This window comes from Colobus angolensis, unplaced genomic scaffold, assembly GCF_000951035.1.
Source record: "Colobus angolensis palliatus isolate OR3802 unplaced genomic scaffold, Cang.pa_1.0 Scaffold10, whole genome shotgun sequence".
Classification (NCBI taxonomy): Eukaryota; Metazoa; Chordata; class Mammalia; order Primates; family Cercopithecidae; genus Colobus; species Colobus angolensis.
Genome location: NW_012110919.1, coordinates 20071521 through 20088298, shown reverse-complemented (window position 1 = coordinate 20088298; position 16778 = coordinate 20071521). Strand labels below are relative to the sequence as shown.

The 16778-nt window shown below is 48.8% G+C and overlaps 1 protein-coding gene across 2 annotated transcripts in view; it reads left to right on the top strand.

The window, feature by feature from the left end:
• SSH1 (slingshot protein phosphatase 1) overlaps window positions 1-16778 on the top strand; it is a 70182-nt gene that overhangs the window by 39517 nt on the left and 13887 nt on the right. For both annotated transcript variants that reach the window (XM_011935922.1, XM_011935913.1), the window contains exons 5-12: window positions 2246-2314; window positions 3799-3864; window positions 5711-5905; window positions 7132-7225; window positions 8641-8769; window positions 11491-11537; window positions 12930-13076; window positions 14654-14854. In XM_011935922.1, coding sequence (XP_011791312.1) covers window positions 2246-2314; window positions 3799-3864; window positions 5711-5905; window positions 7132-7225; window positions 8641-8769; window positions 11491-11537; window positions 12930-13076; window positions 14654-14854 — 948 coding nt within the window. The remainder of the gene's footprint in view (window positions 1-2245; window positions 2315-3798; window positions 3865-5710; window positions 5906-7131; window positions 7226-8640; window positions 8770-11490; window positions 11538-12929; window positions 13077-14653; window positions 14855-16778) is intronic.

Below are 16778 nucleotides of genomic sequence, written 5' to 3'. Positions count from 1 at the left end.
GCCTCCCAAAGTGCTGGGATTACAGGCATGAGCCACCGCGCCCAGCCAATATATGTAATTTTTTTAAAAAACCACTATTGCACAGGCTGGTCTCAAACTCCTGGGCTCAAGCAGTCCTCTTTGTCTCCACCTCCCTAAGTGCCAGGATTATAGGTATGAGCCGCCACACCCGAGCAGGATTATGTTTTCAGTTCGGATTGGGAACATTTTGAGTGCCATGAGCGTACACCACCATCCACGCATCAGTGTTTTGCCATCAGGGAAGGACTCCACGATGGAGTCTTGGAACAGATCGGTTTCCTGCCTGGACCGCTAGACCCATCTGGCTTCTCTGTTCCTGCCATACAGGCCCTAGGAACTTGGAGCCTGCTTTCTTCTTCTGCAATTGCTCCCACCCACTTTATCCTTTGGGGTCACTCTTCCTCTAAAGATTCAGTTTCCTTAACTATGTATCCCTTTCCTGCTTCCCATATATGCTCCCCAAGTGGAGACAAGAGGACTGCTTGAGCCCAGGAGTTTGAGACCAGCCTGGGCAATATACTGGGACCTTATCTCTACAAAAAGTTTTTTTAAAAAAAGCTGGGCATGGTGGCATATGCCTGTGGTCCTAGTTAGGAGGCTGAGGTAGGAGGACTGATTGGGCCCGGGAGGTGGAGGCTGCAGTGAGCTGTGATTACACTACTGTACTCCAGCCTGGGCAGTGGAGCAAGACGCTGGCTCAAAAAGAAAAATATGCTTCCCATGGGCCCACCTTCCTTGTGAAAATTTTATTGTTAATCATTGTAGGACCGCTGGAAACACAAAAGGAACAGCTAGGGGACAGTAGGAGATGAGGGCAGTTGTTGCAGTCCTGCATGGTCCCTGTTCCTTGCTCCTGGCTCTAGTTGAAGGTTATGAGCAGAAGTCCCCTGTGGGCTGACCCTCTTGCACATCCATGTCCAAGGGAGGCCAGTCTAGGGGTTTAGTTTCCACATGGTTTCATGTGCTCCTTATTTCCTGTGGGCAGTCTCATCCCTGCCCCCTTATCCTCCCCCTGTCCTGGGAGGCCCCGCCCCTGGCCTAGGCCTGGCCTTGGCGCCCCCTGTCCTGTGTTCTCTGCAGCTCTCTGTGCTGTACCCACCTCCTTATCAGTCCCTGGCAAGGGTCATCAGTGCTCAGGTTGGGTCTTCTAGACTGCATGTTCCCAGGGCACCATCTGACCTGGCTTCTGCCTATCGGACTTGGGCTCCACAGGGACCCCTTTCTTGCCTCCTCCTGGCGCTGACACAGCCATGTGGTCCCTAGAGCTCTGTGAGGCCCAGCATAAATTTTATTTTGCAATACTATGAGTCCCTCCCGAGTGGGTAGGATGGCAGGGAGGGACCTGAGAATTTGCCCAACCCAAAAGCCTGAGTGTCATTGGCCAGAAGGGCTTGGAACAACCTTCCCCACAGATATAGAAGCATGGGGTTGAGAAGAGTCCTGCATGGGGCAGGGTGCTACCTGGAGGGGAGCTGGGTCTGTGATCCCCAGAGGCCCCATCCACACGGGCACACAAAAACATGACCGTGGTGTTGGCAGCAGTAGAGATGGAAGCATGAGATTCCTGAGGTCCGCGGAGCTGGACCTTGGCACGGTTACAGCGGCTTCTCACAAGCCAACTTTTAAATGTCTAAAGAGTTTTCATCATAATCTGAGGACTGTCCGATAAGCCCTTTCTTTCCCTGTTTTTCAGTGGCGCCAGTCTCTGCAGTCATTTGGTCTCATTTCACTGGTAGGATGGGCAAAACAAAACCAGATTAAACAAGGTTGTAAAACAGCAACCACACTAAAGGCGCAGGTGCAGAGGTTCGAAAGTGAGCTCCGGGAACGGTGTGAGCACACTCCCCTCCTTGCCACCCAGGACAGGCCAGGCCGGGCCGGGGTTGGCCACTGGTGCTTGCCTATGTACCCCTGAGTACACATGTGGCCTCCGCCAGCAGAACACCAGCCCTGGGCGGCTGCCTCCCTGCTGCAGAGTGGGCATGCGGTCAGCGCACACTGCACCCAAGAGCCTCAGCTGAGCACTTAAGGAGTTGTGTCCACGGGGCCATCCCAGACCCGTATCTTCTAGAATTCATCAGTGAACAGTTCCTATGCAGACAGCCTAAGGGCCACTCCCACACGTACATCCAACAGCCCGTCCTGGACCAGGTGGTAAGCTGGAAAGGCTGTGCATGTGCATGGATAGACACTGACTCCACACGTCTTCTCTGCCCCCTCGCAGTAAAAGCTGTACCATTGGGATGGTTCTCCGACTGTGGAGCGACACGAAAATCCACCTTGATGGAGATGGGTAAGGAGATCTTTAAAAGATTCTCTCACTGTATGTAGGCTTTGAAACACGAGCTGGTTCGGGCATCCTTGGATGATCTTTAGCACAGGATGACACGTGGCGGGAGTGTCACAGCAGGAGAAGTCATATTGCCCTCGAGTGAGCTCCACGAGGGAGGGTATGTTTTGGACGTCCCGTTAGGGAGTTTAGCTCATGAAGTATCAGTGGGAGCGATTACAGGAGATATGCTGCTAGTGTGAAGTTCAAGACAGCGGTAAACCGATATCCATCCAGCACCTCAATGGGTTAGGTGAACTCTCACCACATGCCCTCCACAGGGCTGGTCCTGAAAGTTCACGGATGAATGTGGTGCAGCAGGAACTCACCAGCTTTGGGGGTACAAGGAGAGACATACAACTGACAGGCACAACAAGGTTTCAGGTGCCACCCTGGGAGCCACAAAGGAGGAATGAGCCAGTTCCACCCAGGCAGGCAGTCAGGGGATGAGGGCCGTCCAGTGTCCGCACGCATTCTCTCCCAAGGAGGTGCGTGGGCACGGTGAGGAGTGGGAAGAAACAGAATAGGAAAGTGGCCCAACACGGGGATTCTAAGCAGGTCAGAGTTACGTTGCTTCATAGGATGGGAAGAGAAAAATAAAAATTTGATTTGTTGTTTAAGCGATGGGGTTATGGGGATATTTTTCCTTTTTAAAATTTATTTTAATATATTTGTATGCTTTTTTTTTTTCAATGGAGTCTCACTGTCACCCTAGAGTGCAGTGGTGCGATCTCGGCTCACTGCAACCTCCGCCTCTAGGGTTCAAGCTGTTCTTCTGCCTCAGCCTCCCAGGTAGCTGGGATTACAGGCATCTGCCACCACGCCTGGCTAATTTTTGTAGTTTTGGTAAAGACGGGGCTTCACCATGTTGGCCAGGCTGGTCTTGAACTCTTGACCTCAGGTGATCCATCCTCTTCAGCCTCCCAAAGTGCTGGGATTATAGGTGTGAGCCACCATCCCTGGCCTGTATTAATTTTTTACATTTTATATTAGTATTTTTAGATTAACACATTTATATTAATGTATTAATAGATATTTTTATATATTGATTATTTTCCGTGCAATCCTATGAATATAGTTCCCATGCAATTACAAAAAGGAACGGCTGGGCCTATGGGGCAGGAGGTGGTAGGGAGGCAGGAACCATGTGGGAACATAGAAGAGACCCTCTTGGAGTTCTTCACCTGGCACCCTTTGCCAGGCTTTCAGGTTTTGGTGGAACTTGCATTGCTGGGTTCAAAACAAGCCCTCCTCACCTGAGAATGTGTCTCTTTCTGCCCTTGCCCATGTCTCTGCCGAAGCAGGTTCCATAAAATGCCTCATCAGGCGGCATGAGATGTGCTTGTTCCCAGTGTGCACGGTGGGCCGGCTCCCTCCTCCCAGAGTGATTTCACTCAAGGCGCTGATTTCTCACCACAGATACCTTTCTCTCTGTTTTTTATTCTCAGTGGGTTCAGCGTGAGCACAGCAGGAAGGATGCACATATTTAAGCCTGTGTCTGTCCAGGCCATGTGGTAAGTGTGGTTTTAGGGACTTTTAACTCCCTAGAAATATTTTCGTAGCCGACAGCATGAATACAAAAACCCCTTCTACCAAGAAGCTCGTTATGTATGTGCATGTTGAAGGGGGCGCAAAATATATGTAACATAAAGTTTATCATTTTCACCATATTTAAAGGCACAATTTTCAGTGGCATTAAGTATATTCACAATGTTTGGGGGGTTGAGTTTCTTGTTTTTTTTTTTTGAGACAGGGTCTTGTTCTGTCTGTCTTCCAGGCTGGGGTGCAGTGGTGTGATCATGGTTCACTGCAGCCTTGACCTCCCAGGCTCAGGTGATCCTCCCGCCTCAGCCTCCCAACTAGCTGGGACTACAGTCATGCGCCACCACACTCAGCTAACTTTTGTGTTTTTTTTTTTAAGAGATGGGGTCTCGCTGTGTTGCCCAGGCTTGTCTCAAACTCCTGGCCTCAAACAGTCCTCCCACCTCAGCCTCTCAAAGTGCTGGGATTCCAGGCGTGAGCCACCGTGCCTGACCTCAGCCTATATTTTTGTAAAAAGAAGCAAAATGGGCTGGGCACGGTGGCTTATGACTGTAATCCCAGCACTTTGGAAGGCCACGGTGGGCGGATCACCTGAGGTCAGGAGTTTGAGACCAGCCTGGCCAACATGGCAAAACCCTGTCACTACTAAAAATACAAAAAATAGCCAGGTGTGATGGTGCACACCTGTAGTCCCAGCTACTCAGGAGGCTGAGGCAGGAGAATTACTTGAACCTAGGACATGGAGGTTGCCGTGAGCTGAGATCACGCCCCTGCGCTCCAGCCTGGGCGATGGAGTCAGATTCTCTCAAAAAAAAAAGAAGAAGAAGTAGTAAAAGAGGGTGACTAAATAAAGCGTAGATTCTTAATATTGTTTCCCAGTCTGCCTCCCCAAACCTTTTCAGTTAGTTTTTGTATTAAAATGACTTTCTAGAACTTGTTTCCTTAAGAAATGTAAGCATCTAAGCTATTAGAACGTTGATGGGGGGATGGGTGGAAATGTAATTATTTAGAATGCAGGCAGATGTCTCTGTTGCATATTAAAGACTTTTTCTTCCAGCTGCTAAGCTTAATTGTGGGTCTTATGTTCAATATGGGTCATATGAACATCTGTTCAGGGTTACCACAGCTTCAGGAGCAGTTCTTAATTCTCTGGAGTTCATTGATGGGTTGTGAAGTAACCGGTGAACCACCTGATTGGAAGAGTTATGAAGCAGTTTGTTGTTTGTTTCTTCCCCTCTTTGGAAATGATGTGGGGTGTTCTGGCCACTCTTAGATTCAGTCAGTGAGTATGTCCCAGGGACTAGCTCTGTGCCCTGGTGGGCTGAATGTTTCAGGCTGTGTGCATTCCCCAGCGCCCGTACGTGTAAGTGCGACTCCAAGAGTGAGCCCTTTACAAACTGCCCTTCTCAGCTGGGCATGGTGGCTCACGCCTGTAATCCCAGCGCTTTGGGAGGCCGAGACGGGTGGATCACTTAAGGCTGGGAGTTCGAGACCAGCCTGGCCAACATTGTGAGACCCCATCTCTCCTAAAAATACAAAAATTAGCTGGGCGTGGTGGTGGGCGCCTGTGGTCCCAGCTACTCGAGAGGCTGAGGCGGGAGAATTGCTTGAACCCGGGAGGCGGAGATTGCAGTGAGCTGAGAACACGCCACTGCACTCTAGACTGGGTGACAGAGCGAGACTGTCTCAAAAAGAAATAGTCAATCAACCAATCAATCATTGCCCTTCCCTTCCCGTATTTGAACCCCTTTGTCAGAAGAGAAAACCCCACATCTCTTGTGCCTTCCCAGGCCTGACCCTGTCTTCTCCTCGCCCCAGGTCTGCCCTGCAGGTGCTTCACAAGGCCTGTGAAGTGGCCCGGAGGCACAACTACTTCCCCGGGGGCGTAGCTCTCATCTGGGCCACCTACTATGAGAGCTGCATCAGCTCCGAGCAGAGCTGCATCAACGAGTGGAACGCCATGCAGGACCTGGAGTCCACGCGGCCCGACTCCCCCGCCCTGTTTGTGGACAAGTAAGTGCAGCGCCTCCGGTGTGAGCGCACCTGAGCCCACAGGCAGCTGCCTCTCCCCCACCAGCCCTGTGCCCGACCCTGAACCTACACTGGGTCACACCTCCCGTGGAGTCCCCTGAGTGAGAGCGCCAGCTTTCTCAGAACCAGCGTTTAAAGCGGGGGTCTATGACACACGCCCCTGTCCCGTGCAAAAAAAAAAAAAAATTGATGAATTTGGTGAATGCATTTCTGGGGATGGGGTCCATAACTCCCATCGGACTCTCAAAGGAATGTGTGGCCCTTTGTGTTCCCAACTCCTTGCAGAACTCTGTGGTCTGGCCTTTTCTCTTCAGATTACCAGAGACTTAATTCCCAGAGCCTCCCGCTCTGCTCCGAGGAAAATTAGGAATGTGTCCTCTGCTTCCTTGGATCCAAAAGCACAACTGCTGAGGGCAGCCTGCCCTAGCAGCAGCCATGGTGAACCACATGACCTGTGTCCTGTGACCTATGACAGCACTGACGTGGAGGGGCCATACTGCCTGAAGTCTAGGGAGAATGCTGGTCGCCCCTCCCCTCAGGGTCAGGACCCTGCTCCCACAGTGTGGTGTTCCTCCGGGACACTGCATTTTGGGAGTACTATGGATAAACCGCAGCGTGTTTAGAGGGCAGAGACCTGAAGGATGGGAAGACACATTAGAAGAGGGCCTTGAAATCATGGAGGAAGGGTAGTTGCCTTTGAATATTTGAAGATTCCTTATGGGGAAGAAGGATTATCCTGGTCTGTGTATCCCCTAGAGTTAAAACCAGAGCAGGGAAATGCCCAGGTTTTGATTCCGAGGAAGAAGGGGATAGTGGGAGCTGCTGCAGCTGGACGGGGCTGCCTCGAGACAGTGAGATCCTCTTGCCCAACGTGTTTGAGCAGAGACTCAAGGGCCCAGGGGCCTAGGGATATTGCGCTGGGCATCCCGGCATCTTGCCCTAAGAGCGTCTGAGCAAGGAGTGAGTTTCCACACTGTCCTCTTCCCCCCTTGACCTGCTCCCCGCTCTGCTGACTCCCGTGGGAATTCTAGAGCTGCAGCGGGTTTTCTGTGCACCTCTCCCTAGTGCCTGAGAACGTGCACACCACAAAGTGTGCTCTCCTTGCCAAGCCGCGTTCTGTTTAGACCCAGGAGCATCTGGCATTCCTGTAACCTCTGACCTCAAGCTTTCTACAACTCCTTGCTCTCCTAAACGTCGTTTCTTTCCAGGCCCACTGAAGGGGAAAGGACCGAGCGCCTTATCAAAGCCAAGCTCCGAAGCATCATGATGAGCCAGGATCTAGAAAATGTGACTTCCAAAGAGGTAAGACAACTCCTCCCTTCATTGCAGGTCAGAGGTCATGCAGCCTTCATGTGTCCTGCTCCCAAAAGTGCAGCAAAAGCAGGCCCAACACCTGGTTGTCTTTACCTGTCCCCGTATTAGCCCCTGGAGGCTTTTTTTCTGCCTTGTTCTACAATCGCAGCAGGCCTTGGAGTCAGACTCCAGTTTGATTGCAGATATGCCGCTTATCAGCTATGAGACATTGAGCAAATTTCTTGACCCTTGTGAGCCTCACCCATATGACCTTTGGGGAGAATTCCCTGAGATCCGCAGACTGCACTGAGAAGCATTGACCTGTTTTAATAACACCTCCTTGTTCTCTCTTCTGCTCCCTGTTACCTTGGGTTTTATGGAAGAGATAGCAGACTTACTTTTCCACAGGATGACAGCTGACCTGCAAGTATCAAATTCTAGAATAATTTCTCTCTCCCTTTTTACCTTTTCATGTTTTTTCCTGGATTACTTTTTTTTTCCATTGCTTTTTATTCAAAGCATGCAATGAATTATAATAAGAGATTAAACTGGGTGGATCTAAGAGGTTAAAATTGACATTTTAAAAGTTCATATATAATCTCTTTTTTCTTTTTTTTTTTTTAAGAGACTTGGTCTTCCTATATTGACCAGGCTGGTCTTGAACTCCTGGCCTCCAAGCGGTCCTCCCACCAAGGCCTCCCAAAGTGCTGGGATTACAGGCGTGAGCCACTCCATCCAGCCCTGTCTTTTAATTAATGAATACATTTTAAAAAAATCATATTGTGATATCTTTCCAAGAAAGATAGAACTGATTTTAGATTATTTGATGTATTTGACATTTAATTATAAAAGTAAAAGCGCTGGGCCGGGCGCGGTGGCTCAAGCCTGTAATCCCAGCACTTTGGGAGGCCGAGACGGGCGGATCACGAGGTCAGGAGATCGAGACCATCCTGGCTAACACGGTGAAACCCCGTCTCCACTAAAATACAAAAAACTAGCCGGGCGAGGTGGCGGGCGTCTGTAGTCCCAGTTACTCGGGAGGCTGAGGCAGGAGAATGGCGTGAACCCGGGAGGCGGAGCTTGCAGTGAGCTGAGATCTGGCCACTGCACTCCAGCCCGGGCGACAGAGCGAGACTCCGTCTCAAAAAAAAAAAAAAAAAAAGTAAAAGCGCTTTAAACTTGGTAGAAGAGATCTCATGGAAATCAAATTCCTTATTTGAAATAATAGGTTAAGTTTACTTCTAAGCTGAGTAACCTGCATTCCTGCCACCCACGCATGTATGTTGCGTGTGTCTAAATGTATTACCCTGAAAGAGAAAAAAACTACCGTTTTTGGAAATAGCCACAGTTTGTATTGTAACTTTAATTCTTTTGAGGACAATTGTTTTAACAAATCACTTTTCCTAATATTTTCTACTCCACAGATCCGTAATGAATTAGAGAAGCAGATGAATTGTAACTTGAAGGAATTTAAGGAATTCATAGACAACGAGATGCTACTTATCTTGGGACAAATGGACAAGCCCTCCCTTATCTTCGATCATCTTTATCTCGTAAGAGGCATGGCCCTGGCAGTATCTGGTTTAGGGGACATAAATTAGACCCTGGTTGTTTGGAGTTTGCAGCAAGTCCGGGAGAAAAACTAGGCAAAAAACTTAAGTTGCCAGAGCCTCCATCCTGGCTGGCAGGAGCGCCCCTCTTTGGCGCCTTCTCCGGCTTGCAGCCTGCTGATGTGCTTTTGAGCCAGCTGTCTGAGGCGTGGCTCCCGGCTGAGCTGCGGGGAGTCGTTTGGGGGCTATTTGGCCTAGTCAGCTGGCATGTGTTTCAGACTCCCTCAAACCCTTTGTCTTCTTCAGTCACTAACACATAGGCCCCATCCAGTTCCTTCCAAGTGGTTTGTGGGCTAAAAAAACCCCAGTTACTAAAGGAAGCATCCTCACCAAACCCCAGAATTATGCCTAGGCATCCTGAGACATGAGACATGAGAAACAACAGGGAGGAGAGATCACAGGGCTGACACGGAGCTCCCGCCGAGCTTGTCCAGACAGCTTTTCCATGCACGGCTCCAGGGCCGCTGGAAGCCTTCACCCTGGTCCTATAGCTCTGGGTGGGTTGTACTGATTTCTGTGCACCTCCACGGCTAGCTCAGATTATCTTAATGCTGTAAATCTCCATAGAAGGCAACTGGCAGGTTTTCAAAGTCAGAGAGGCTATAGAGGAAGGCACGTTACTAAAATTAGAGAGGCCTAGTGGTGTAATGAAAATCAAGGCCCACCAAGGCCCAGGTTCCCACTCCTCAGCCTCAACAGCTATATGGCTTGGAAGAAGTCACTTTCCCTCTTTTTTTCTTCATCCTATACCCCAAGGGATGACTATGAGGATTAAATAAAATACAAACTGGGCACAGAGGCTTATGCCTGTAGTCCCAGCTACTCAGGAGGCTGAGGTGGGAGGATAGCTTTAGCCTAGGAGTTCAGAGCCAGCCAGGGCAACATAGTGAGACCTTGTCTCTAAAAAATATTTTTTTTAATAAAATAAGACAAAAAATACATATTTAAAGCACCAAGTGCAGTTTCTGTAGGTGCTAATAAATGGTAACCATTGTTAGAGGAGAAAGCGCTTCCCGGGAAAGCTAAGGAAGTAAATTTGGTGCTAGTAAATTTTAGTAAATTTTGTTTTCTGTAGGAAGTAATTAAGAGTTATGTATATGTCATGATATCTATGTAGATAGATATGTGTATTTTTAATATATTTCTGTGTACAAATCTATACAGATTTCATAGTTATTGATTAAAATGTATGTGCATGTGTGGATCTGAAAGCTGTGGGCAGTCGTGGGCACTGATCTCCCTGGAAGTCTGTTGATTTCCCTGGTCAGAAGGGAACAGAGGGCACCTTCGTCCTGTCTTTCTCCACCAGGTGGCAGTCACAGCAAGAGGACGCTCACAGCTTCAGCGGTGCTCACGTTATTTTTTTGGTGTGGTTCGGTGCTTTATGTCACTTTTTCCATGAGAGATACTAAAGGAATTTTTATGTTTGGGCCTCACCCTCAAATATGAAAATTCAGCTAATGTCGCACATTGCCAGCTTGCTCAGGGCCCTGCCACCCCCGGTCCTGAGGGGTCTGCCCTCTTGGGAACTTGGGAAAGGAAGTTTCAAGGAAGACAAAGGTGGATTCTTTTGCTCTTTACAACACTATGTTGTTCGCATTTCCTAAGAGGAAAGTGATAATTTTTTCTTTTCTTTTGTTTTTTTCCGCCGTTCCATGTCCTTTGAATGCTTGGGAATGGAAGGTTTTTCAGTGATACCAATGATGAAAAGTACAAAAATTTAGTACTTTTAAAAGTACTAAATTAAAACATGTTGCAGAAAGTCTGCAAATAGAAATAAATCTAAAGAAGAAAAAAGCATGCCCAATCTCACAAATCTAGAGGTAGTCCCTGTTAACATTTTGGCGTACTTATTTTCCCATCTTCTGTTTTTTGGGGGGTTTTTTAAATGCCTATGTAGCTTCTTTAAAAAGAAACAGAGAAGGAAAGGATCATACTGTTTATGTTTATATAGTCCCGTATCCTCCTCTCTTTTTAAATTGTTTTTCCTTACATGGTATTTGCCTGTGTCATTAAATATTCTGCAAAATTTATTTGTTTTAAGGACTCCATCATGAAGATCCAGCCTCATTTATTTTACTCATTTTTTCCCATTGGATGTTTGGGTGGTTTCCACTGGTTTATTACAAATAATTATAAATATCCTCCTACCTAAATCACTGTGTGAGTTCTGATTATTTCCTCAGGATAGCTTTTTGTAAGTGGAATTATTGGGTCAGAGGGTGGGAACTTTTTCAGTATTGCCAAAATACTTCCCAGAAGGTAGAACGGTTCCTGCTTTAATTAGTGGCTTGTGAACATGCCCTTCCCTGGGTGGGAGGTCGCAAGTCATCGCCTTTGCTTACAGGACCCCACTGGACTCTTAGGAAAGGAAGTTGGGAGACGGAGAGCAGGTTTTCTTGGATTTGGTGTTTCCCTAAGGCCAAGGGGCCAGTGAGGACCGGGACCCTTCCTTCCCTCTGTCCCTCCCTCCCTTCCTCCCATGCTGTGAGTACTCACTCAGGAACCTCCTTGAATATCAGCCGCTGGTTCTCTCTGTTCTCTGAGGCCAAGGGGCCATGAAATAAGACCTCACTGCCAGAGCTAGGGCAAACCGTGCATCCCCTGAGCAGCTCTGAGGCTGACATGTGACACTCACAGGAGTTTGTGTGATCTGTCTCCCAGGGCTCTGAATGGAATGCATCCAATCTGGAGGAACTGCAGGGCTCAGGGTGAGTCTCCTCCCCTTGTCTTTCCCTGTCCTTCCAGGCAGCTTAGAAACCCTCCACTCTGCCATGGAGGGGGAGACCTTGGGGCTCCCTGCCTGTAACTGCCTGCACCCTGGTCTCTGAAGTGGCTGCCAGGGGTTGATGTGCGTAGCTAAACAGATGTGCTTCCAAACACCACACCCTAAATAATTCACGGAGTTTAGATTGTGCTGAAGTCTCTCGTGATTGTGTGGGTTGAGGAAAACTTAAAATTACACTCTTAATTGCTGTAGGACTGCCTGGATATTGATTAGGCTCTGTGCTGCCTCCCCCCTGGCCTCCCTGCCCCGCACAGTTGCTGTAAACCCTAGTGTGGGTGCAGAGGTCTGCTGGCTGTTTCGTTAGTCAGCAGCTCTGATCCCTGGGCCTCTCTGGGCTCTATCTGACCTTATGCTTTGGGGCCTGGTGGGAATCTTGCAACTTCACGCTCAGCGTTGGCCAGAAGCATATTCCTGTCGTAGTCTGACAAACACTCAGCAGGGAGGAAAAATGTTTCAATCTAGACCTTCAAGAACAGATGTCTGGACTTTTTTTTTTTTTTTTTAACACAGTCACAAAATCACCGTTCTGTGGGCCTGACATAATGACATTCTAGAATGACCACATTTAAAAATCAAGACTAAACAAACCTTAAAATACATCTTTAGAACTACCGGTTAAGATGCATTCTTTCAACAGAAAGTACTCTTAAAATGTAAGGCCATACCCTTCTGTGCTTTCGTCTTGCTGGGAATAAATTAATGATTTTCGTAGGTATTTTTTTAAGCATGTCTAAATATTATGAAACCTATTTGAGATGTTTTCTAACTCCTGACATTATTTTCTTCCAGAAGTAAAAGTATTGATTAAGTTTAGATAACTACAGAACCTGGGTTAGCAGACCCTGTCAAATACTTAATTATCTCTCTTGCCTTTTTTCAAAAAAAGATTTAAGGCAATTCTCAAGGATATGGATAATGGATGGATATAGTCTGCTTTTTAGCTCTTTAAGAGTGAAGACACTGGAATTTTTTTTAAGCCTCTGTATATTCATAATAGTTACGAATAGTTATAAATTTAAGTAATACATATATTTAATTTTCCAGAATGCTTTAAACTGAGTTTTCTTTTTATAAGGTCTTTAAAATAATTTGGTTTCTTAGTATAAATATAACAACATTCTCACCATCGAGAGGGCATTCAGAAAATACAAAAAAACACAGCTATTAAGGAAAAGCCAAAGTCCCACCACGAACATATGACCCTTGGTTAATGCGTGTTTCCTTTTCTTTTCTCTGCCAGTTTTTTATTACCCTGCTTTTCGTTGCTTCTCATTCTGATTCTCCAAATATGTTTCTTATTTTTTTCTCATTGCAGGGTTGATTACATTTTAAATGTTACCAGAGAAATAGATAATTTTTTTCCTGGCTTATTTGCATATCATAACATCCGAGTCTACGACGAAGAGACCACAGACCTCCTTGCCCACTGGAACGAAGCGTATCATTTTATAAACAAAGCGAAGTAAGTGGGCAGAGAGGCGGGGCTGAGGATGAAACCGACCTGCAGAAGCTGGGAGAGTGGGAACAAACGGGACTGCAGACGCAGGAGTTGGCCGGTGGTGGGGGGGGAGCTAACAGGACTCCAGACACAGGAGTCGGCTGGTGGGGGGGGACTTGATGTGGGATGGACCTACGCTTTTAGTCGCAGGACGCCAAGCACCGAAGGAGAAAGGTGGTTGCTCCTCTCCAGGTAGAGTCCCTATTGAGCTTAGGCTCTCCCACCTGCCTTTGATTGTGACACTTGACCCCCCGTTGTCATCATCAGCTCTGATTCCAGGCAAGCCCCAGATACCAAGTGGACACTCAGGGACCCCGCCCCTAGGAAGTCACTGAGCCAAAGGAGGGCTAGAGGACAACATGTACGGATGCAGCTTAGAGCTTCTTTGGGACTATCTCCCTAAGAATACGGCCCATCTTCCCTCCCTGAGTTACTGTCGCATGGAACAGGACAGCACATCGGAGGTCATGGCCAGCCCCACTGCCCCTGAGCCCGTCACTGGTTTCACCTATCTCTGGTGCTCATTTTATTCCCCTGCAAAACAGCTCTGTCTTACTGAAGTCAAGAACAGAAAAAGAGAACCCTTTGAGATGCTGTCCAGACAATCACCCTCTTCTGCTTTGTCTCCCTCTGGGTCAAAGCCACATGATGTGTCCTTAACCAAATCTTAGTTCCCTTGTATTCCCAGGAGACAAACTCAAGACTCCCTTGACGGAGACTTCAGACCAGCAGTTAGGAGGAAAAAAACCCACTGAGATCTGCAGGAGAATTTCAAGCTTGGGGTATAGGAAACCAGAGCCGGCTCCCACCTGCTGGGTCTGCCTTCTGTACAAATAAAGTTTCGCAGGTGCTGCCCTTACCGGCCTGGTGCTCCCTCACATTCTTGAGCAAGTGATACTTAAAGAAACACTGTCCCCCGGGCCATATCTGGTAAATCAGCCAGGCCTGGGCCAGCACTGCCTCCTTACAAATAACGGGCCAGCCCCATCTCCCACTCCTGGCTTTTCTCTGCGGCTGCCCTCACTCCTGCTCCCTGGCCCTCCTCTCTGAAGAGCATCTCGCTCTCCCCAGGGCCTTGCAGCTTTCAGTTCGCTGACCCCATTTTTCTGCAGTAACTCATTCACTGTCTCCATCTGCTGTAGCAGCTGAGGAGCTTTTGCAAAAATCCTGTTAGCTGCCCACTCTCATCCCAGGGTCCCCTTGCCCATCGCAGCCATGTGAGAAGATTCTCACTTGGTCCTTGAAGGCAGCCAAATGTTGAAGCTCTCCCTGCAAACAAAACATGGCCAGGCTAGAACAGATTTCTTTTGATATCCCATTGTGTGCTAATTGATTCTGCAGTGGTGGTATTTCCTTTAGAGGGTGTGTGGACAACTGCTCCATAAACATTAAGATGTAGGAGGATTTCAGCGGTAGATAACTACAGGGTTTTAAAAAATGATTCAGGTAAAACCTGAGAAAATGAAGTTGTTAGAGCTTTTTAACTCCTTCCCCACTGCTTCTCCCCCATCCCTCCTCCCTAACTGCTTCCACCCCTGCAGGAGGAACCATTCCAAGTGCCTGGTGCATTGCAAAATGGGTGTGAGTCGCTCGGCTTCCACAGTCATAGCCTATGCAATGAAGGAATTCGGCTGGCCTCTGGAAAAAGCGTATAACTACGTGAAGCAGAAGCGCAGCATCACGCGTCCCAACGCAGGCTTTATGAGGCAGCTCTCTGAGTATGAAGGCATCTTGGACGCAAGGTAGGTGCCTGCCTGGAGAGAAGGGTTGGCAGGCGGAGCTGGAGCGGCCGGGTGGCCAAGCCAGCCGGGCCTCTGTCGGCAGTAGAGCGTGCTCCCATTCGGCCCGGCAGCCGCTTCCGCAGCCAAAATCCTGCCTCTCAGGGGGAGCCAGTTTGAGAAAAACAACTATTGTTTGGGCTTTGATGAGTGGTTTCCAGGAGGGATCTGTTTTGATTTTCTTGGCACACACATAAAGCTGGTTTTGCTGCCGGAGGGAACGGTGCCTAGGTTCTAAGCCAAGGCCTGGCCTCATGTGTGTGGCGTAGGCACGTGCGCATCCCGCTTCCTGGGCATCTGCTTTGTGCCAAGCCCTGTGCACCGGCTTTGCTACAGGAAAAGCCAAGGACTTGGAGAGGCACAGCAACCAGGTTCTACCACTGATGAGCAGGGCAACTCAGGGCAAGCTCATCAGTCTTCCCGAGCCTCAGTTCCCTCTTCTGAGTTAAGAATTAATGCCCACCTTAGCCAGGCCTGGTGACAGGCACTTGTAGTCCGAGCAGCTCAGGAAACTGAGATGGGGGATTGCTTGAGCCCAAGAGTTCAAGGCTGCAGTGAACTGTGATCGTGCTACTGCACTCCAGCCTGCATGACAGAGCGAGACCCCATCTCTTAAACAAAAATGCTTCTTAAAACACACTGAGTCAGGGGTGGTGGCTCACGCCTGTAATCCCAGCACTTTGGGAGGCCAAGGCAGGTGGATCGCCTGAGCTCAGGAGTTCAAGACCAGCCTTGCTGATGCAGTATATTTTCTTGACCCCTTTGTGGGACTTCTGACAGGGGTGCCTCATTTACTCAGCCCGCCCCACTCAACCCCTCATGGGAGGGAGCGTACAAGCGAACTAGTGCAAGAACTGGAGTGAGTGAGTGGAGGAACTGGCCTCTTTGGCACTGGCAAGAGTGAACTCTGTGCAGCCCCACGGCAGCGTCCAGGTGCAGGTGCCTGTGACCCCAAGGTCTCCGAGAGTGTGTTATAATATCCTTTCGCTCCGCCGTCCGCAGATAGCAGTGTGTTACCAGCTCAGTGGGCCCTTTGCTTCATCGTGTGAGGCAGCTGCCTTCTGCCAGCAAGGGCAAAGGGCCAGTGTGACAGCATTTTTGGGTACTCACACCTGGTGTGTCCTGAATTCTTGTCTGGTGCCCAAGAGGAATGAGGTCACATGGGCGAATTGAAGAATGGTGAATGTGGAGAATTGCATTGAGTGATGACAGTGGCCCTCAGCAGAGGGGAGCCGGAAGGGGGATGGGAAGGGAAGGTTGCTCTCCCCTGAGGTCAAGCCACCTCTCTGCCTCATCCAGCCTCCATCTTCTGAAATCAAGCTGCCTCTCTCCGGCGTCCAGGCACTTCTTCCTGATGTCCAGCTGCTGCTTCTCTCTGCCAGTTGAGTCTGGGGTCTTTATAGGCACAGGATGGGGCAGAGTGGGCTATAGGTAGTTTTGGAAAAGGCAACATTCAATTGGTAAAAAGACATTATTCAGAAGGAGCCCGTCGGGAAAGAGCAGGCACACCGGGATGAGTGTTCTTACTCTGGGACACAGGTTTCAGGCTTTTCGGCTTGAAGGTGGGGTTTTGCCAGGGACCCGCCCCTGTCTGCCTAGAATTTCTCTGCCTCCTATTGCTGTCATTGGCAACATGCTGAGTCCCTGTCTCTACCAAAAGTACAAAAAAAAAATAGCCAGGTGTGGTGGCGTGCACCAGTGGTCCTAGCTGCTTGGGATGCTGAGGTAAGAGGATTGCTTGAGCCCTGGGGGCAGAGATTGCAGTGAGCTGAGATTGTGCTGTTGCACTCCAGCCTGGGTGACAGAACCAGACCCTGTCTGAAAAAGAAAACAAAACAAAAAAAAAACAATGAATGCTCACCTTAATGTGGATGTTAATGGTACAGGT